Source organism: Penaeus vannamei, chromosome 29, assembly GCF_042767895.1.
Source record: "Penaeus vannamei isolate JL-2024 chromosome 29, ASM4276789v1, whole genome shotgun sequence".
Taxonomy (NCBI): Eukaryota; Metazoa; Arthropoda; class Malacostraca; order Decapoda; family Penaeidae; genus Penaeus; species Penaeus vannamei.
In genome coordinates, this window is record NC_091577.1 from 158170 (window position 1) to 181706 (window position 23537).

The 23537-nt window shown below is 36.2% G+C and overlaps 2 protein-coding genes across 2 annotated transcripts in view; one reads left to right on the forward strand and one right to left on the reverse strand.

Moving 5' to 3' along the window:
- The window catches only part of LOC113829017 (poly(A) RNA polymerase, mitochondrial), a 10069-nt gene extending 120 nt beyond the window's left edge, over positions 1–9949 (forward strand). Inside the window, exons 1-11 of the mRNA XM_027382095.2 lie at positions 1–99; positions 1490–1668; positions 1825–2061; positions 2199–2282; positions 2562–2690; positions 2955–3083; positions 5141–5229; positions 5467–5693; positions 7796–8007; positions 8545–8661; positions 9267–9949. The exon at positions 1–99 is cut by the window's left edge and continues 120 nt beyond it. Coding sequence (XP_027237896.2) covers positions 1–99; positions 1490–1668; positions 1825–2061; positions 2199–2282; positions 2562–2690; positions 2955–3083; positions 5141–5229; positions 5467–5693; positions 7796–8007; positions 8545–8661; positions 9267–9665 — 1901 coding nt within the window. The 3' untranslated portion in view covers positions 9666–9949. The remainder of the gene's footprint in view (positions 100–1489; positions 1669–1824; positions 2062–2198; positions 2283–2561; positions 2691–2954; positions 3084–5140; positions 5230–5466; positions 5694–7795; positions 8008–8544; positions 8662–9266) is intronic.
- Positions 9950–14606: 4657 nt separating this feature from the next.
- mdy (diacylglycerol O-acyltransferase) lies at positions 14607–23300 on the reverse strand (the record flags this gene model as incomplete). Its single annotated transcript, XM_070142150.1, is given in 9 exon segments — positions 14607–16382; positions 16592–16742; positions 17730–17908; positions 19295–19339; positions 19856–19964; positions 21744–21900; positions 22113–22268; positions 22779–22887; positions 23248–23300. Coding segments are annotated over 9 exon segments (1124 nt in total), but the record flags the coding sequence as incomplete, so codon positions are not given.
- Positions 23301–23537: the final 237 nt, after the last annotated feature.

A 23537-nucleotide genomic window follows, 5' to 3' on the forward strand; every position in this document is an offset into this window, starting at 1 on the left:
CCCATAATATGCCTCTGCTGAGGGCTATAAAATGCAATATTGTATCGCCCAGAATACCTTTCCATTTGTACAACAGGAACTACTGCCATAGTGGTGCAGGTGCGTAGACTATTATCAGTCAGTATTTCAGACACTTTAACTAAATCTAAGGATTATAAAGCTGTTAAAGAAGAAAGAGAAAGCTGCAGTCCATAGAAAAAGCGCCAGAGTATATGGAATGTACTCCAAGTAGGAGAAAGTAGCTGCCGAATTGGGAATCGGGAGTTGATATTTATATTATTGCCTGACTTATTTTCTTATCAAACTAATACATGACAGACTGTTCGGTAATGATTAACGGCGATCTGAAATGATGTTAGCTTGATTTTCCATCTTTTTCATTGTCATTTGTCTATTATGCAAGGTCTTAGTAATATGCAACTACAGTGCTTGTGTAATTTAATCTTAGCACGGGGAGGCTAGAATGTAAAATCTGAAATGTAAATAACCAACCGCTATGAAAATTAATGGATTCCTCTCACCCTCTACCACCCCAATATGTAGGACATATGCTGTGGAACCGCCCACTATCCACACTCTTGGCCCCGAGAGGTAGGGAGAGCACGAATGGTACCACGCTGCCGCCCACCAGCCCCGGGAAGGCAAAGAATCCTCCATGTATGCACGTTTAGATAGATTTTTTGACTGACAAGCGGAAGCACTGGAAGTCGAGTCTGTCATACACTCTTTCCTGCTCTACATACCTTGCAGATTCTTTGTTGTCCAAGCTGGGTGTTGGCCAGACTGTAGAGTATCTTTCTTGTGCGGGGAATATTACATTTTTTCATGCGCGGAGAACATTGTTTTGTCTATATATGCGTGGACTGATCTGCGGATAGATGATGAAACAAGTGCATGGAAAGGTCAAAAGAATTTTAAGCGTGGAAGATAATTTAAAAAGGAACAAGAGTGCACAGAAACTTACCTGAGAACTACATTTGCGCGGACAGAATTTGACCAAATAATTTTTGCCCGCGCAGACCAAACTCTATAGTCTGTGGTGTTGGTGTGCATCAGCCCCCTATGGGTGGGTTGCAGGGGGCACCTCCCCATGTCTATGTATTTACTAATTTTCTGTATAATATTCATAGTTTACTTTGCAGTTTCCCTTGTATTACTCTTATTATTGCTTTCTGAGCTTGAGGTACAGAAACTGCGGCAAGTGCATGATACTGCACCAGTAAATGTTGAAATTCTGATTGTAAGGTAGCTGTTGAAGTTTATAACTAATTTGAAGTGGATCTGAATAGTCAAACTCTGTCAACTAAACATTTTCTGCCGAGGGCAGGATCAGGCCCAGAATATCCTGGTTATATATGGGGTACTCATAGACATCTTGCTTAGCCAAGAGCTCATGAATTTGAGTTCTTGTTCATATGTTGTTTTGCTTGATTAATTTCCAGAAATTATGATGTTTGAAATGCATATCTCATTTCTTCCTTTTCTTTAGGTGAGTCTTTTGTGCCGTTTGATGTGCTGGTAAGCCAGAGGCGGAATGAGGCTCGCAGGTCACTCTTGGTGGAGGTGGCAGGGCTGCCCTCGTCTACAGACCTACACCAGGTGTGCAGTCAGTATGGAGCTGTGCGGAAGATGTTCCATTATACCACCAGACATAGCAATGTCAATAAAGTAGGTAGCTAATCATATGCTATTGATATGCTGTTGAACTGTATACATTTGTTCCTTTGAAAGTCAAAAATTCCTATCAGTTAGACAAGAAGATAATTTGTGTTTTCATACTGAATTTTCATCATTATTCTGAGTAGTGTATCTTTCTTTTTGAAGGAGATGATCCTTGTGGAGTTTGATGAGGCAGAATCCCTGGAAAAAGCGCTGCAGGCCACACGTTCACCTCCAACAGAACGCATCATACCTGTTCACTCTCCCTTTGTGTGGCTCTCAGCCAGTCGGACTGCATCCTCTAACAGGAAGAAGACCAACATCAGTAGTACCACAGACATCATGCAAGAGACAGTTCCTTCTAATGAAGAACTTCAGCTGCAGTTGTCTCAGAGCAGAGATGTAAGAGCGCTTTCTTGTAAAAGGGGACAAGAACGGTTGCAAATGTTATAATGCTCTTTTCTTAATATTGGTGATATATGTAAGTTTTGAAAAGATGCTAATCTTTTTATTCTACTTTCTCCCTGTCTTTAAAACAGTTGTCAGAGCAGATACAAAAATCATATGAATGCCAAAAATTGACTGAGTTAGGTTCAAGACTCAGGTTTTTTACATGCAGACAGGTAGGTTTCATATATTTTCCTCTTTTCATTATCTAATAACCTGTTATATATTTTTTGCCATAACCTTATGACTTTAACATATAGTTCCTATTGTACTTGCCTTTAACTCTTTGCCGACTCAATACTCTACCATAGTGCTATATTACCTTTGATGTCTGGCACATTTATTTGTTTTCAAACATTAAACATTAAACAGTATTGCACTTTTGATACCTGATTAATTGTGATTTATGCTTTTATATGTAAAGCAATAGCTAAAGAAGATGATTCATTCCACAGGTAGAAGTTGCACTCTCAGGCCTATTCCCACAGGCATGTGTCCTTCCCTTTGGTTCCTCGGTTAACTCCTTTGGGCGAATCAACTGTGACTTGGACATGATTTTGGAACTGTTTGATGTCACTAATCAGGTCAGTATTCATGAATATGAAAGGTTAGAGTCTGAGGGTACTTCTTTTCAGTCTTTATGGTTGTTGTGATGATATTTGTTTTAATAATTAGTTTGTGTGGACTATTTCATTTGATAGGAACTAATGTTTAAACTTCATATACAGCAGTATTTTATGTATCTTGTATTCTGATTCTTTTTCCATGTGATTTAGACTGTATTGTGAAGATTTATTGCCTGTGCAATAAATTGAAGAACCACTAATTGATCATTTTTTACTTTCTAGGACACCACTCAGCGCTTGGTCTTCCAGGCCAAGAAATCACGGTCTGCGGCCAATCCTCGCATCACCATGCAGCGCCACATGGAAGTCATCTCAGATATTCTAGATAATTTTGTGCCTGGATGTTCTCAGGTGAGAAATGATTGATATGCCCATTGTATATGTTCATTTTGCAGTATTTTAAATATGATATGTTAATTTGCTGATGCAGGAAAGATACACTGTCTACTATGGTGTTTTTTTATCAGTTTTAAGTACAGACAAATGGTTCCACAAGCACTTGGATACCAAAAAGTCAATTACTAGGCATACCTGATCTCACCTGTCTACCTCATACCAGGAAATTTAGTTTATTATTATTGTTTTTATTTTTGTTGTTGTTGTTATTGATGATGATGATGATGATGATGTTTTTTCTTGATATTGTTCATTTTTCTTGATATTATGTCATTATTATTATGATCATTATTTTTATTATTATTGTTATTGTTATTATTATTATTATTTTTTGTATTTGTATTTTTATTTTTATTATTATTGTTGTTTTAATTATTACTGTTATTGTTACTACTGCTTTTACTATTACTATTACTACTACTACTACTACTACTACTACTATTACTATTACTATTATTATTATTATTACTGTTGTTGTTGTAGGTGGTTTTGCTGTTGTTGCTGTTATTGTTATTATTTTAAGTTTTATTATTCATACTGATATTTGTATAATTTGTATAAATTATTTTTATTGATTATATTCTATATTTAGGATAGGATTGTTATTGTTATTGTTATTGTTATTGTTATTGTTATTGTTATTGTTATTGTTATTGTTATTGTTATTGTTATTATTATTATTATTATTATTATTATTATTATTATTATTATTATTATTATTATTATTATTATTATTATTATTATTATTATTATTATTATTATTGTTTTTGTTAATATTATTATTATTATTATTATTATTATTATTATTATTATTATTATTATTGTTATTATTATTGTTGTTATTGTTATTATTATTATTATTATTATTATTATTATTATTATTATTATTATTATTATTATTATTATTATTATTATTATTATTATTATTATTATTATTATTATTGTTATTGTTATTGTTATTGTTATTATTATTATTATCATCATTATTATCATTATCAATATTATCATTATCAATATTATTATTATCAATATTATTATTATCAATAATAATAATAATATTATTATTATTATTATTATTATTATTATTATTATTATTATTATTATTATTATTATTATTATTATTATTATTATTATTATTATTATTATTATTATTATTATTATTATTATTATTATTATTATTATTATTATTATTATTATTATTATTATTATTGTTATTGCTATTGTTGTTATGATGATGATGATGATTGTTATTGTTATTATTGTTGTCAATGTCATCGTCCTTGCCATTATCCCTACCTATTATTATTATTGCTGCTGCTGTTGTTTTAAACTTCGAGAGTGAAGATAAAATAAGTTGGCAATTTATAAAAAGACAGAAAATTCAAGAAATGGGGTTAAAAGGGAACGTAATTGACTCGGCGACTATACCTGTGAAATGTGCCTGTGAAATCTCTCTGTATACATGCGCTCCAGCATCAGTGGCTGAAGTGCACATTAGGGATTTTCGTTTTATGAAATTTTTTGTAATATCAGTTCAGTAATAGCACATATGATGTATCTAAATTTACATATATATTCTTAACACTCCTGTATTATATATTAAGTTATATGTACATTTTTTAACACTGCATTCTTTGTTGCATATTGTGTCAGATCATATAATTTGATACAAAACACACATAATTCTGACAGTGATTACTTTCCAAGCCTTGAATGAATTGTAGAAAGAATAAGATTATGTTAACTTTCTCAAAGCTGTTACTTCAGTGGTCCAGTATATTAGTATCTTTCTTATGGTAATATGTACCAGGATTAGCTCAATTTTTGCTTGTTTTTAAAATCCAAAATGAAATTTATCAGTCTTGCTTATTGTATTGAATACATAATCCATATCATTCTTAAGAATTAGATAATTTAAGGCATTTAAGAGAAAAATAGAAAAGAAAAATATTGCACGTGTATCATTGTGTCAGTTTTCTACTTAATGTATAATTTTCCCTTCTGAATGGCAGGTGAGGAAGATTCTAGCAGCCCGTGTTCCCATTATCAAGTATCGCCAGGATCTGACTGACATGGAGTGTGACCTCTCTATGGCCAACAGGTATAAAAGATACATTCAAGTGACTGCAGCTTTTACATTGTGGGAGTAAAGGCTGTGGACACTGTTTTGCCACAGGTTCAAGTGTCTCTTTGTCCTCTGAACTTTACTGTGGAAAATTTAGCTGAGGACTTTGCAAGAGCTCTGACTTAAGCAGGCTTTGAATTAGTCTGAAAATAGCTTTGCTAATCACTGGGATTTGTAGAATATTTCTGAATGGTGTTGTTGCTTGTTTTGCAGGAGTGGGTTTTATATGAGTGAAATGTTGTACCTGTATGGAAGCATGGACAAGAGAGTGCGGCCCTTAGTCTTTGCCATTAGGAAATGGGCAAAGGATCGCCATGTTACTTCGCCATACGCAGGGCGCTGGGTTACCAACTTTTCCCTGACACTCCTGGTCCTCTTCTACTTAATGAGAACTTCACCACCTGTCATTCCTCCCCTCCAGATGCTTATTAAGTTAGCAGGTAAGAGTTTGCAATAAATTGAGTTGAAATAAATTCATGGAAAAAAACAAGGATTTTAAAAGCCTGTTAGCTTTGTCATAGACATACTCATGGTCTATTCATTTGCAGAGTATTATCTCAGAATATTGCATTTTATATTTTCAAAGTTTAATTATTGCTTTGATATAGAATATGAGGATGGGAACTAGTAACCTCTCTTTAAAATATAGACATTTAAAAATGGAAGTTTAAGTCTAGCCTATTATGTTTAACCTATTGCTGTATGATCTGAGTTTAATGACACATTTACCATAAACTAATGCATTTTTTTGTTTAGTTGATATGGTATATTTTAGAATAAGGGGGAAATTAGAAAGGTATGACAGTGGCAATGTTCATTGTTGACAGTCTTGCTGGCCATTCCTTGAGATAATTTTGAGAGCAGTTTTTAAATGATTGATCAAGAATGGATTCTTTCTTCACCGTGGTATTTTTCCTCATTGATAGCACTGCCTGTATGCAAGAGTAGGTATTGTTACTATATAGAATTAGTCTTATATTTGTGGTGATTATGAGAGGCATTCAACAGTTTACAAGTCATATCTGGGTAGTTGAAGTGAATGAAGATACGTAATTAGAATAAGAAGAAAAAATAGATAACTGAAAAAAGAGCAAGAGAAAGAGAATGCTTTAGCACTTTTTGTAAGAAATATAATGGCCTGTCTAATTATAGTTTTGTATAATCCTTGTCTTTAATCATATATATTTCACTGTGATAAGATATCAATAGAAAACTATAATTTCACAAGTTAGTTGCATGCATTTATCATCTTAATACCCTTAATTTTCATCAAAATTATACATAGAGCATTGGTAGGGGAAAAGTTGTATATAGGAGGGTGCACAGATGGCGTGTGTGTGTGTGGTGTGTGGTGTGTGTGTGTGTGGGGGGGGTGTAAGTGTGTGGTGTGTGTGTGGAGGGGGGTGTAAGTGTGTGGTGTGTGTGTGGGGGGGTGTAAGTGTGTGGTGTGTGTGTGTGTGGGGGGGGTGTAAGTGTGTGGTGTCTGTGTGTGTGGGGGGGGGGGGTGTAAGTGTGTGGTGTGTGTGTGTGTGTGTGTGGTGTAAGTGTGTGGTGTGTGTGTGTGTGTGGGGTGTAAGTGTGTGGTGTGTGTGTGTGTGTGGGGTGTAAGTGTGTGGGGTGTGTGTGTGTGGTGTGTGTGTGTGTGTGGTGTGTGTGTGTGTGTGGGTGTGTAAGTGTGTGGTGTGTGTGTGTGGGTGTGTAAGTATGTGGTGTGTGTGTGTGGGTGTGTAAGTGTGTGGTGTGTGTGGTGTGTAAGTGTGTGTGTGTGTGGTGTGTGTGTGTGTGGTGTGTGTGTGTGTGGTGTGTGTGTGTGTGGTGTGTGTGTGTGTGTGTGTGTGTGTGTGTGTGTGTGTGTGTGTGTGTGTGTGTGTGTGTGTGTGTGTGTGTGTGTGTGTGTGTGTATATGTGTGTGTGTGTGTGTGTGTGTGTGTGTGTGTGTGTATGTGTGTGTGTGTGTGTGTGTATGTGTATGTGTATGTGTGTGTGTGTGTGTGTGTGTGTGTGTGTGTGTGTGTGTGTGTGTGTGTGTGTGTGTGTGTGTGTGTGTGTGTGTGTGTGTGTGTGTGTGTGTGTGTGTGTGTGTGTGTGTGTGTGTGTGTGTGTGTGTGTGTGGTGTGCGTGTGTGTGTGTGTGTGTGTGTGGTATGTGTATTTGTGTGTGTGTGGGGGGGTGTTATATAGATTTATAATTATCTTAACAAACCCTAAGATATTATAAAGTCACTGAAATTACTAATATATACATAGATGTAGGAAGAAGTATTTTCAAAACAAATGAAGGAATTAATGAAGTAAATGTTGTGTGACTGGCTTGGTGTGAGGTAAGCAGTTTATGGAGACACCTAATGTAATAGCATTAATAATTACATCCCTGGAATCAGCCCACCCAGGCTCAAAGACAATGCTGCATCATTGGGTTGACATCTGAATCTACATCATGCTCTGAGGAAGTTCTCTCTCTTATTCATACTTTTTCTGATTCATATTTTGTCTTAGAGACCTGTCACAATAACGCATTCAAATTCAAACTGGTATTTTGGCAGGTGATGATGATGTACGCACAGCAGAAAGTATCAACTGCACCTTCTTGCGAGATTTGAAGATATTAACAGCCTCAGATAACAAGCAAAGCCTAGAAGATTTACTGAGAGGTTTCTATGAATTTTATGATAAATTTGACTTCAAGGAGAGAGGCTTGTCGGTTGTGAGGGGTGATGACTTTGTGAAACCAGAACACAATGCATTGTACATTCAGGTATGTGTTGTAGATCATCATTCTCTGCAATGTATATGAATGTATAGTGTTGAGAATACAGAGTATTTTGGCCTCTAATTAATTAAGTTTGGTTATGTATTGTATTTATTTATTTATCTATGTATTTACTTTTTCCTTACATGGTGTATTACGGTAAATTAGTCTGTTAGGCACAAGGTTTGCTTATTCTGTTGTTCATAGATTACAGATTAAGGCATCTTGAAGGAGAAATACATTTTTTCGAGGATTTTAACTCGGTCATTTGTGTGAAATAATGTAGATTCATCATTACAAAATTATTAGCTTGTTGAGGCCTTTTGGCTGATTTTCTTTTTTTTTACCATTGTTTGTGCTCTTAAAAATTTTATGATGCTGATAAGAGGCTTCCACATTTTAGAAACCATAATAAGGTCACGTACATTTAATAAATTCATGGAAGCCATTCTTTTCAGAAAGCATTACCAAATGAAGTGTAAGCACAAGCTACTGTGGTTTCTGCTTGTGATGTTCTAAGTCTGTTTCCTTCTCTCATTGCAGAACCCCCTTGAACGTGAGTTAAATGTCAGTCGTAATGTGACCCTGGAGGAACTAGAGAGACTTCGGTCAGAAATCACACACGCCAGATACAGATTAGAGGAAGATACTGAACATATTGTAAGTCGCTCTTTTTTTTGTGGGTTTGTGTGTGTGTTTGTGTACGTGCGTGTGCGTTGCATGGGTGTGTGTGCGTGCGTGCGTGCGTGCGTGCGTGCGTGTGAGCGTGCGTGCAGGTATGCATGCATGCTAGATAACAGTATTTAAAAGGAAATATAAAGAAGACTTACATACTACTATGTAATTTCCATTTAAAAATTATGGTAATTGCCTGTGAATCCTTTTCTTTTTGCACAATACATAATTCAAAAGAAGTATTTAACTTATTTTTCAATAATTTATTTGAAATTTAGCCTATTAACTCTACCTATTAATTTTTATTTTTTAAAATTTGATGCACCACTTTACAGAATACAGTTTGCTTGCTATTTTCCTAAAAATTACTATAGCATATTCAAATTTGGAAATCTAGTACAAAATATTGGGACTGTGATCAGTACTGGTGTTTCAGTCTAGTTTTCCTTGTCCTCCTTGAGCTCATTTTTATCCCCTACCTTTTTTTGTTGATTTAGTTGTGAAATCATGATGTGGTATATTCAACCCTAAGTCATATCCTTATTGTTTTCTTAATATATGGCTTATATCATCTTCCTTTCCATCATCAGGAGGAGCAGCAGGGGCAGCAACCATGGGGCCTCCTCAGCCTGTGGGGGGCATCCCATAAACCTCAGGCACACAGAGGTCTCAATGCCTCCATAGACTGGCAGGAGGTCTTCCATATACAGGAGCAGGAAACTCCTCCCACGCCCGATAAACAGTTGAATGTGTCGCCAGTGCATGCAGCTACAAAGTCCAATGAGAAGGTGCAAAGCAACGGTGAAAAGACAAGGAACAACTCCAAATTCCAGCCAGTGGAACGGACCAAAATGTTAAAGGAAGAACTTATCATGCCGTCAGACCTGAATGGCTTGGTGACAAAGTTAAAAAGGAATGTGGTGCAAAAGAATGCAAATGGAAAGAAAAATAAGAAACAGAAATTTAACAAAGTTATGTACAAATGGTGACGTTGGTAAAACTGTCATGTTTTTTAATCTTGGAATTCATATTCAGGACTGAACTGAAAGTCAAACTGTTTAACATTTCAGTATATTTTTCGATTTGTATTTGTATTCGGATGGGACTGCAAATTTAACTTCATGTTCAATTTCATATTTCATTCTTTTCATTTCTCATAATGAATTAATTTATTTTGTTATTAGCAAGCACTAATAAATGAAGCAATTCCCAACAGTGATTCCTTTGTACAGTTTTGTTACTGTAAATAGAATATCTATTGTTTTTCTAGTCAGTTGATGTTTTCATTCCTCCTTGATGCCAGAAGAAAAGCTTGTACAAAATATTTTTTTACCAGTTAATTATAACTCTTGCTCATATTTGCTATTTGATAGCAAGACATGGATTTTAGTACACCTCTTTGCAGTAAACATGCACAAAACCTTATCTATTGTCAAGAGACAAATAATTACAAAGAAATTGTGAAAGCAGAACTATGTACTTATTCTTCCCTGAGGCACAATTATTCTTCAGTCTACATGTTTATACTTTATGGCAGGGATGGCCAACCTTTTGTGAGATATGATCTACTTTTTCTACAGTTACCGTGATGTGATCTACCAGCCTAAGATTCAAACATATTCCATAATTGTAACTGTAATAGTGTAACATCATTATAAATATAAATATAATTTATTCCCAGAGAAAAAGAGAAATATAATAATCCAAGTATCATGAGTACTTGGATATGCTATTGCAGCTGTTTGCATGACAAATTCTGAAGGACAAATCATTAACAGGTGTAGTGTGATCAATTTAAAACAGGCTTGTGACCAACCAGTCAATTGTGATCGTCTGGTTGGCCACCTCTGCCTAATGGTATACTACATTGATTGCATAACTTCCTCGGGTTTCACACCATACTCATCTTTGACTACTAGAAGGGTAGTTATGGTTGTTATAATTAAACAAATGTAATATTTTTTTTCAGTTCTTATCTCTTTCATGCCTGTAAAAGACATCTGTGACTCACCGATGCCATTATTCAAGCAGATTTTTGTAATGTCTTCAGAGGAAGCATTATCCAGTCAAATTATAGTGTATAATTATGAGTACAAAAATAATGTGATCTTTTTAGTCAGTGCATGGAGGTCCTAAGTAGCTCTTTAATCTGTTTCATTTCAGTCTGTCCCAAATATTTCCTTTATAGCTGAAGAATACCATAAATTCAATTTTTAGAACTAAGGGTTTGAAGAGTATCCACTGTGCTTAAAAAGACTTTTTTTAACCGTATCATGATGGAGCCTGAATTTTTTGTGATGTAGTATTTATGCAACAGTTTAGACTTTGTAGCTAGGCTTAAGCAACAGTCTGTTTTTTTTTTCAGTTTATCAAATTTTCTTGACGATTTTGATGAAACTCTTAGTCTTTTATTCAGACTTTAGCCTGATCTCTGAGGTTGATTTTTTTTCAAAATTGCCTGAATTTTTTTTGAGTTATAGCCAATAAAACAAAAGAACAAGTTCCCATTTTGAAAAATGACAAGCACAAAACTATATGCCTCAACTTATTTTGCTTGGTCTTTTCTTCTGTCCTTTCCTCTTCCATATCTTCTTCATTCCCTTCTTCTATCCCACTGCTACAATGTGAGAGCCGTGCTGATAGGATGAAAGGCTTGTTTTGTGTCAGTCAAGAACAGCTTCTGGGAGCCATGGGCATGGTATTCCCTTGGTTAATTGCGTAGCCCTTACCCCTTATGGGCTATCCACATGTCATAAATCTGTCAGATGGCTGGGTACCCAGCCATGTTGGAATCCCTGGCAGTGAACAGGCAGATACTCTTGCATGCTGTGCCGCAATGTCCACATCACCTCAACTACGCTTCTCACATATTCCAGCTACGGATTATTACCCCTACTTTAAAACCTTCTTGTATACCCGATGCCAATCTTTCTGGTCAAGCCTCCACAATAATAAAACCATCAATCTCTTGGTCAGCTCCATTTCACAGGAACAGACTTTGGGAGACGGCCCTCGCACGCTTACGTATTGGCCACACTCGCCTATTACACGTCTATCTAATGTCACGCTCAGACCCGTCCCTATGTCCTCTATGTAATATCCCTCTTTCAGTTCCACACATTCTCTTGTCCTGTCCACGCTTTAATACAGCACGTACCTCCTATCCTCCCTTCACCGACATCCCAACATATCAGACATCCTTACAGAATCCCACAGCTTCTGCCTGGACAACCTATTCTTCTTCAGATGCATAAATATCCTTCACTTGATCTAACTCCCTTACCTAAACCACCATAACCCTTTCCTTCATCAACCCCCTACCCATCTTCAACCTTTCAACATTACTCTAGATAGTTGATGCATAGCAACTATCACCTGACATCCCCCTTTTCTATACCTTCCTATAGTGCTATATGACCTTAGATGTCTAGTTAAATTTGATAGTGCAATAGATTCAGTTTCTGATCTGACTGTTACAAGGTGGGAGCGATCGCGTCTGGTATAGAAAGGGACTCTGCCTACTTGTTTTTGAGGCATTGTTGAAAGAGAAGAGTGTTGCCTGAGTAAGGAGCTGTAACAGGTATCACGAAAAATCGGTCCCATTTAGCTGGGCTAAACAGAGTATTTCAGATATCTGTAGGGTTGGTGGTGGTGGATGGTCGGGGAAGTGTGGAAGAGGGAGTATTACGGAATGATGGAGAATAAGGCTGCAAGGTAGTAATAAGGGAGGATTGGTTGCTTGATGAAGGTTGCGGGGGTAGAGTAGATGAATTTGAGGAAGTTAGGTGGGTAGGAATATCTTCTGGAGATGGATTCTCTGCTTGGGTGGGTAATGCACTAGTAGGCATTGAGGAGTGGGTAGTAGTTTCAGTGTTCGGAGCCGTGGTCAAAAGAGAGCCTGGGTTGGGGCTATTTGATAAAGGGGCTAGCCTCATTGCCTCTAATAAAGGGATTACATCTTTATAACTGGTCATGGGGAGCCTGGATTATATAAAATGGCACAAACGGCCCACCCTCTTTCACTAAAAGGTAAGGGCTAGACAATTAAATCGGGAGTACCGTAAGGTCAGCCTTTCATCCTTTCAGCACGGCTCTTACATCTTAGGAAATAGATAGTAGAAGGGGTTGGAGAAGGGACGGAGACAAAAAACTGGAGGGGGAAAAGACCATGCAAAATTAGTTGAGTCGAGGGCTGAGACAGATGTAAATAAGTAAATAAGTAAGTAAATAAATTTTGCGTTGATGATTTTTAGAACACCATAAAAGACTTTTTCATATGTCACTTTTATAAGAAAAATGCCATAAAACTTTTATTTCGGACTAAAATTGTGTGCGCGACAGCTTTTGAAGACTACAAAGGGTCGCACTTGAGTTGGTTTTTTTCTCGGCGTACAATGGCCATTAAAAAAATCTCTAAAAATGATAAAAATAAATAAATAGAAAAAAAATCTGGTTTCATATCTGAATAGAACAATCTTTCATCTATTGCATGGTGGATGTACATTTTTCAAATTCGACCTTTTTATGTGAATATTTTACGTAGGCGACTTTTTGAAAACCATAAAAGGGGCCATTTTCTTTATGTCACTTTTACAAGATATACATGAAAATATCGTAAATTCTTATTGCATCATGCAATAGATCTATTCAGCTATAAAATAAGCCATAATTCGTTAATATCGGACTGAAAATGATTGTGCTGCGCGTAAAAGTGTAGAGTATAGAAATATCGCGATTTTCTTCTTTTTACATTATTGATAACAAATCATATATGGAATAGTTGTATATAATATAACCATCTATTATTTCCCTTTATCATTGTAAATGTGGTTTTACAACATATTACTGGTCTGAAATATGATCGTTCTTCATGCCAGCGAATATCACACTCGCAGGCCAGACCGCGCCGGAAGGGGTCACGCGCACGAGGGTCCCAGGCCCTGTAACTCTACGGGATGGAACACACCTTTAACAGCAACACCCGTGAAATACTGATATACAATTACAGGGTGGTGTAAAACTATGTATATATCATACATATGTATATAAAGATTATCTCCGTGTATTCCATGACCTTATGTGTATATATATATTGTTACTTCCATTTGTTGGTTGGTTGGTTGTGTCCTTGTTTCTTGATGTTTGTAGGATAATTCAAAAATGAGATTTTTACCAGAGGTGTATCTTAGCCCAGCTTAGAAGCCATGACCCTGTGGTGGTCTGGATCATTATTTGGATGCAGGATGTTTTTTCTAACTCAAAAAGTTATGGACAGATTTTAATGAAACTTTTATCTGAGATTCCATAAAATTTTGGTGGTGATCAGGATCATTTAGCAAAAACATTTTGTTCAAGAATAAAACTGACAAAATATAATCAAAACATAAAGAAACGAAAATAGTCCATATAAGTGATATATCATTTTTATATTTATCTGTATACAAAAAATCTGTTATTGTTTCTGAAAGCTTCCCAGATTTTTTAGATAATTCCAAAAAATAAATATAGGTCTCATATTATGTGAAATTTTATAAGCTTTCAGAAAATAATATCACTGTTTTATTATATCTAATCGTTACATCACAATTGCCGATTTTCTAAGGTAAAGTGAAAAATCATATTTCGGTGGGCATTGAAAGTGGCTGCTACCACTTGAAAAATAGCAGGTGGGCCTTGAAACTTTCAGGGGCAATTCAGAAGCCCTGGAACTCCTTGGAAATGCAATTAAATCAAATTGGACAAGAAGGGAGTTATTTGCCAAAAATGATGGTCCCATTAAGCTGTGTATAGCTGGCCCACCCATCATGATGTATATTTATCTTATAGGCCATTATGTCATGATGGCTAGAGCCATACCTGTCACTATAAGGTTAATAACTATATAAAGAGTAAAGCTAATTATACATAACAAGGTAAAATGAAATAAGGAGGCTTTTTTCTTTTCTTGTAACAACAGATTTACAGTATTTTCAATAATTATATGCCAGAGTAAAATTAAAACCTCTTAAAATGCACTTTCACCCTGGTTCAACATAACAATAAGTCAATCTTGTATTTACCATGTGAAACTGTTCTACATACTAGTATCACTTTGATGGGGATTTGAGCTGGAATCACATGGTTGAAATACAAACACACAACACACACTTGGATAGCATAAATATACAAAAAGACAGTCAAGTATAACCAAAAAGGCGTTGGTTTCTGAGAACTATCAGTGACTGAAGGCACTACATTAACACGTGAATATTAGAGTAGTTCAAATGCCCAAGCTGTTTAAAGGTTTGTTTTTATTATAGAAAATACCTGCTAGTTCTCTTGGACAACTGAAGAAGGCCATCTCAACTACCAGCCAGAGCCATAGTGTTCGTAACAGTTTGCAAGTCCATTACTTTCAAAGTTAAACAATACTCTTCATGCCTCTTATTGCTTGTTGCTAGGAGCAAAGGAAACATTAAAGACACATATACAGACATAAGAGGAAAGGGAAGGGGGAGAGGGGAATGGGAGGGTGAAGGGAAAGGGGAGGGTGAGGGTAAGGGGAATGGGAGGGGAAAGGGGAAGGGGAAGGGGAAGGAGTAGGGAAAGGGAAAAGGAAAGGGGGAGGGGGGGAGAAAAAAAGTGACTGCACATACACAGGAGCAGCCTTGAGTCAAGGAATTATTACATGGAAAGAGTTAACACGGGTCATGCAATGCTGTATTTGTATTCAGAACCCTAGTAAGCTTGATAATTTCCCATGGAACTTTTAGAATGACAATCTTTACTATTCCTAACTAAAATGGCACAGAAATCCCTTAACAAAACAGAAAAAATGCAAGCAAGAAGAAGACACACATAAATAAGCATGTAAGTACAAATTAAAAGATCTTTTGACATCTGCTATATGCTCTCAAAAAATCCATATATCTCCATAGCTGTTTACATGGCTGGAGATTATACTTTATGCTTCATATATAATGGTCAGTTAATTTATTTGATAATAAAAAAGATAAACATAAGTTTGACAGGATAAGTTTTAGTATAATAAAATTTTTGTTTTAAATAAGTATAAAACTTTAGTTCTGATTAGAATATACCTGAGTATTGGTGCATTTGTATGGAATGTTATCTTAAAGTTTAACCACTAAGTAGACTCTGGAATGTTTCTTGATCATTAACAAATATTCTCAATTCCTACTGAGGCAGAATCCTCACACAAGGAAGTGTTTACCCAACATGTACATAATGAGCTACATATACATGCACACATGCACACACATGTACACATGTGCATGGACACATACATGCAAATACACACCAACACACGCGCAAACACACATGCGCACACACACGCACGCACACACACACACACACACACACACACACACACACACACACACACACACACACACACACACACACACATGCACACACACACACACACAAACACACACACACACACACACACACACACACAATGCTATGTACACAATCCTACTTGTTGATATAATGCACCAATAAGAAAATTGTAAAAAATATACATATACCAGTTAAATTTACTATATTTCTAACATACTGGGCTCAAATGTTTTAACAACATAATCGTGGTAGTATACCATGATGCCTAATGGCTGACCCAGGATAAGGGAAGCCCAAACTATCATGTTTCCCCATCGCTGTCCAAATCGTGATTCTACCCACGTTGAGATATATACTAGGGGTACCTGTGAAAAAAAAAATCCACAAATTTAAAATCCAAAATCTGGGAACAGTTATCAAAGCAATGTAACAGTACTATAATGATGTTTAATATTCTTGTCTTTACACAAATGAAGATATGTCCATATCAAATCTGGCAGTTTATAAATTAAAGATAATTAAACCTTGAAAATTCAAAGTCAAGGAATATTCGAGAAGACACATTTTCTCTTACCTGCACCATCATACCAAGGAATACCCCAATTTTGTACATGTGGAGTGGGATGGACACCAAATACTCGTGCAAGACAGCAGAGAGGACAAACACCACAATGGAGGCTGTAGATTTCTTGTATTTGTTTTTAACCATGGGGACAAAAATATGTCTGAAACATGTACAAGATAATGTTATGCACCTTTTCATTGTTTTTTGAGACTATGTTACAACAATTAACTGGGGAAATGGAATAATTTTTGATACAAATAAGGTGGTACTTATATTCAGCTAAGAAACTAATTTAGGTTAATGGAAATTAGGGTTAATAAAGAAATGCATGTTAACAGAAACTTTTTTAGGATTCCTTTTTGACAAAATAGCTTGATATGCAATCATAATTACATGGCTATCTGCAGCATGAAATGTTCTGACTCATTAAAAAAATCACATTGCTCAACACAAGTAGAAAATTTAGTGTATCTTTTAAATTATTTAATATAACATACAAATGAGCTGAGCACACCACCATAAATTATATATTTTTATTACCTGACATTTTCATAATCATTTCTGATAAAGAGATAGAAGAAATTCTTAAACACAAAAAAATCATTGCAAGCACATTATCAGTAGAACAATTGAGTTGCTTAAAGCACCATGATAAGAGATGCTCCACACTTAGCCAAAGTACTGAATCTGCTACCATGGAAACAAGGTCCAACTTCATTATGACAAAACAGTGCATTTTCCCTCTAATGCTCAACCACATGAGCTCTTGGTCCTTAGCTCCACCTCATGTTTTGATAATACACTCACTCCCTCATTCACTCACTCACTCACTCACTCTCACACACACACACACACACACACACACACACACACACACACACACACACACACACACACACACACACACACACACACACACACACACACACACACACACACACACACACAGTCTCTCACAAAAACACACACACACAGTCTCTCACAAAAACACACACACACACACACACACACACACACACACACACACACACACACACACACACACTCAGTCACACACACTCAGTCACACACACAGTCAACCTCATTTACTCACTCACTCACTCACTCACTCACTCTCTAAGATAAAAAAGAAAGTCTTGTCACACACCTGACTGCCCACTTGTGAACGGGGAGGTTCCACAGCCGCCAAAAGGTGCCCACATCCTTGGCATTCCACCAGTCTTGGTAGAAGTTGCGATCAGCAAAGCGCAACAACTCTCCAAGTGTGTTCAAGAAAGAGTGAAATGTGAGGTAGAACCAGCAGAGCCATAGGATGTGGTTTGGGATCTGTAGATGGAGAAGGAAGATTAGGATCTAGAAATATTATTTGTTCTTAAGGTACTATCTCCTGTATGGTCCATTAGGTCACATTTTATAGGCAAGTAATTGCTCTATAGGAATATTAAAACTTGTATAAAAAATATAGGCTTGGGTGCTGAAATACATTGCTTTTCTTAAAAGAGAGAGAGAGAGAGAGAGAGAGAGAGAGAGAGAGAGAGAGAGAGAGAGAGAGAGAGAGAGAGAGAGAGAGAGAGAGAGAGAGAGAGAGAGAGAGAGAGAGAGAGAGAGAGAGAGAGAGAGAGAGAGAGAGAGAGAGAGAGAGAGAGAGAGAGAGAGAGAGAGAGAGAGAGAGTGAGAGAGAGAAAGAGAGAGAGAGAGAGAGTAAAGAGAGTAAAGAGAGTAAAGAGAGTAAAGAGAGTAAAGAGAGTAAAGAGAGTGAGAGAGAGAGAGAGAGAGAGAGAGAGAGAGAGAGAGAGAGAGAGAGAGAGAGAGAGAGAGAGAGAGAGAGAGAGAGAGAGAGAGAGAGAGAGAGAGAGAGAGAGAGAGAGAGAGAGAGAGAGAGAGAGAGAGAGAGAGAGAGAGAGAGAGAGAGAGAGAGAGAGAGAGAGAGAGAGAGAGAGAGAGAGAGAGAGAGAGAGAGAGAGAGAGAGAGAGAGAGAGAGACAGAGAGAGAGAGAAGACAGAGAGAAGAGAGAGAGAAGAGAGAGAGAGAGAAGAGAGAGAGAATAGACAGAGAAGAGAGAGAGAGAGAAGAGAGAGGGAAGAGAGAGAGAAGAGAGAGAGAGAGAGAGAAGAGAGAGAGAGAGAGAGGAGAGAGAGAAGAGAGAGAGAGAGAAGAGAGAGAGAGAGAAGAGAGAGCAGAAAAGAGAAGAGACGAGAAGAGAAGAGGAGAGAAGACAAGAGAAGAGAAGAGAAAAGAGATGAGAAGAGAAGAGAGAGAGAAGTGAGAGAGGAAGACAAGAGAAGACAAGAGAGAGGAGAGAAGACAAGAGAAGAGAAGAGAAAAGAGAGGAGAGAAGACAAGAGAAGGAAAGAGAAAAGAGAGGAGACAAGAGAAGAGAAGAGAGAAGAGAAGAGAAAAGAGAGAGAGAGGAGAGGAGAGGAGAGGAAGAGAGAGAGAGAGGAGAGGAAGACAAGAGAAGAGTAGAGACGAAACGAGAAGAGAAGAGGAGAGAAGAAAAGAGAAGAGAGAGGAGGGAAGAGAAGAGAGAAAAGAGAAGAGAAGAGAAGAGAAGAGAAGAGAAGAGAAGAGAAAAGAGAAGAGCAGAAAAGAGAAGAGAAGAGAAGAGGAGAGAAGAGATGAGAAGAGAAGAGAGAGTGAGTGTGGCATGGGAGGAGGGACGATTGATTGAATTTTTTTTAATTCATAAAAGAAAAACAATATGTACTCACTGCCAGTTTCAACAGCCGTTCAGCACACCTTATGAAGTCAAGGTCCTGAAAAAGCAAGAGCAAAACTCAACAAGAGGAAAGAAATTTAAAACCCTCAACTAAAATAAATGTGGTGATGACTAATCACATCATTTGTCAAGTTTTGCATCATTTATGAACGTTATGTTTAAATGATGGTATTATCATGTCTTCCTTATATGCAAGTTTTTTTGTTTTGTTTTTTTATCTTGATATGAAAATAAATAAATACACAAAACAATGATAAAATAAAAACATTAAGTGTCCAAGAGGTTGAATTCCTCACATAAAACAAATATCAGACTGGAAAAAAATGGTTTAATAAATAAATAAACCTGGAAATGTAAAAAAAAATAAAAAAAATAAAAAAATAAAAAAATAAAAAAATAAAGACATAAATAATGCAAAACAAAATAAAATAAAATTCCAAAAATCAATACAGACTTCCAGGACTTAAACACTATAAAACAACTTAGACAAAAATAAAACAGAAAGGCCTTAGAATGACTCAGACAAAGATAAAAATACCAAAGAAGGACTCACAGAGAAGGCCTGGAATGAATTGCGCACACTGGGAATGATCCACTGCTGGAACATGGCAAGCAGGATGTTAGTGATAGCGGCAACCTCCAGCATACGACGCAGCAGAAATCTGTTGGATGCAGGCTCGGTCATGCTCACAGAATGATAAAAGGAAGCTTAAAAGCCAAAAAATCTTATTTAGTGACATATATGATATCTGTACTACTGTATTGTCATAAAAAAATAGCCATAGTAATAATTTCAATATTAATTATAATGCTAGATATTGGTACTGATACAGTTATTACACAAATCGTTAGTAATGTGTATGTGTGATATTGAGAACACTAATGATGATGAAGATGACGATGAAGATGATGACGATGAAGATGAGGATAATGATGATATCTTCAGTACCAACAACAATAACAACAACCACAATAATGATAAAATAATAATAATAATATAATATAAAACAATAATAATCATCAAACAACAGTAATAATAATGATAAAACAATAATAATAGTAACAAAACAATAATAATAATAACAACAACAATCACAATAATATCAAGAACTATCATTCCTATCATCAACATTGAAAAATAACAGTATTATCAATTATTACTATTACTTAGTATTTGTGACAGTGCATCTGCAACATCAAACACTATCAACAACCATATCTCGTAAAATATCTTATCACCATAAAAAATACAAAAGTACAGACAAAAGCTCTTACAAAAAGCCACACCTCTGACAGAATAAGCCACTGAGAAAAATAGAGTTTTCATTACAACCACGATAAACTTCTAGGCTGTTTAAAAAGGTGTCAGTTTCATTAAGGATAATAAAAACCTTTCTTCACTGGTATCACTCATCTCATTCTGTGGTTAAAAAAAAAAAGCCTCCGCATATCAGTGTGCATTCAACTGATCACACTTGACTTACAGTGATGATGTATATGTTACTATAGACACACAGACACAGAGAAACACACACATATACACACACACACATATGTGTTTGCATTCATAAAACACATTGCAAACCCATATACACGCATTACTATTATTGTTATTATTAACTGTTATCATCATAAGGCACAGTGAGATACAGTAATAATGTGTATAAATGATAAAGAACGATTTCTTTACTATCACACATACATACACAATAAACCTGTTACTTATATCATGTAGGCATACAAATGACAAGTTTTCATTCTCAGTAATGATTGATGAATGCTTGTAACAGGTGAAGTTTATTTCTTGCTGGTATATTTTTCAGTGGCAACATATTGGGAGATTTTCACGAAATAAAGTTAGTCAAGCAGGCATTACTAACTTACTATGTGGAATGCTGCCACTGTGTTGTACTTCATGTCAGTAAAAATGTTCAATACTAATTACTATACCAATCTTCAATGGATGTTTGCATAAATAATACAAATAATTTAGCATCAACATTCATAGAGTAAAAAAATAAATAAATAATCAAAAGCATGATTATAACAATTTAGAAGGTGACTGATGAGAAGGATTATATATCCTACTTTGAATCCCACTAACTAATGATTATCTAAAAATAGAGAATATAATAATTCTAATAATGATAGTGATGATTAAGATAATGATGAGGAGGATAATGATGATGAGGATAATGATGATAAGGATAACAATGATAATGGTGAGGATGAGGATAATGATGATGAGGATAACAATGATAATGGTGAGGATGAGGATAATGATGATGGTGGTAATGATAATGATGATAGTGATGGTGAGTGACAGTGATGATGATATTGATAGTAATAGTAAGGCTAATAACAATAAACACATATGAAAAGTATAAAGATAAAAAAAACAGCTAAAAACAAAGAATTCTGTTAATATAACTTGCCAGCACCTTTTCCTGATTCTTTGACTCCTTGGGAAGTTGAGTTCGTAGCATAGCGTTGGTGCGACCAGGAAGTAGTAAAGGTCACCTAAGGTCAAGTTATCAGGATACTGCTGCAGGTTGAGAGCTACCGCTTCCTCCTCTTGTTCGTTGATTTTTTCTGCATCTTTTAAGAGCAAAGCAAGAGATGTAATGTATGTTAGATGAATAAATCAATGCTAATATCATTAGCCTTGTTCTTGTAAATACTTATATATGATAATGAGGAAAGGGGAAAGTGAAAAAAAAAATCAGTATAATAAAAAAGTCATATTCCACAACAGAAAACATTGAGACAGTATTAGGAACTTCCATTCCAGAATTCTAGGGAAAACTCACATTCCTTCCGCAACAATTTTTGGAAAGAGAAACTCCTGCGCCGTGAGAATTTTTTCTTCCACGTTCTCTCAGAACGACACCAGTGATTGACCTGTGCGTAGGACCACAGTTTCAGGAAGAGTACAGTATACACTGCACAGATGATGGTTCTGCCAACTGGAAAGAAACAGGGGTTTACACAGGCCTCATGGTAAAAGACACACTCTTTGAATAGGCCATAGAAAAGAAAGATTCTTAGGCAAGTCCATATGAAAAAGTAAGAATTTTTGCAGACCCGCTGGAAAGACAATGGACTTCAGCTTGAAAGTGAATGGAGTTTAAGATGGATCACTGGAAAAAGACTGGACTGTGTGTGGCCCTACTAGAAAGAAATGGGGGTCGAGATGGATTCCATTAGAAAGAGATTAGGATTTAGATCTAGCACAGCTCATTGGAGTGACTAGGCTCTTTAAGTGGGCCAACTGGAAAGAGACTGGGCTTTAGGTCAGCCTACAAGAAGACTGGCCTTTAATTGGGATAACTGGAAAGAGACTGGGCAGCAATACAAATAACTATTAATTAAAACCAAGTCAAGAATATCAAAATGCCCACTTTAAAAATCAAACCTTAAACGAACATGTAAAATATATCTATACGCTTATCAACCGCAAACTGCATAACACTTACGTAGACTGAACAGGTCTGTCCACAGACCCAGGATCACTATAGGGATGCTGAGAATTGTGGTGAGGTGAGTGGCATGGATGTAGGCACCAAGGTTGTTTGGAATCACATCCTGCGAGATATCAGATAGCTTTCAAAACTTACTTTGAATACCTTTATTGATAAAGCATTTCATAGTACCTGCTATATAAAGGTAAATATTCCAAGGTTTATAAATTTCCATTACTCAAAAACTTGTGTAGCATAGGCAACCAAGATAAAACACTGAGTGTACATATACACCATACTATGCAAGACCTCAACTAACAACAGATTAAAATGGGACCAAACTGTATTTACTTTCCACTGAACTGACACTAGATTTTATTCTGGGAAGCACGATATCAGTAAATGAGCTACTTGTGACCCAGAAATCTGTAAATGAAATCCTGTAAACAGAATATCAGCAAAAGCATAGGTACCCAATACTTACCCTCGCCAGGAGGTGTTCAAGGAAGAAGGCAAACAGAATGTGGATATTGGTGGCTGGAAAGGGGAGAGGGAAAGAAAAAATAATAAAAATGAGATGTGAGGATAAAATAATTGCGGATACAGGAAAAACATAATTAAATTGTGTATGTGTGTGTGGGGGGGAGTGTGTGGGGGGGAGTGTGTGGGGGAGTGTGGGGGGAGTTTGGGGGAGTGTTGGGGGGAGTGTGTGGGGAGTGTGGGGGGAGGGGTGGGGGGAGTGTGTGGGGGATAGTTTGTGGGGAGTTTGGAAAA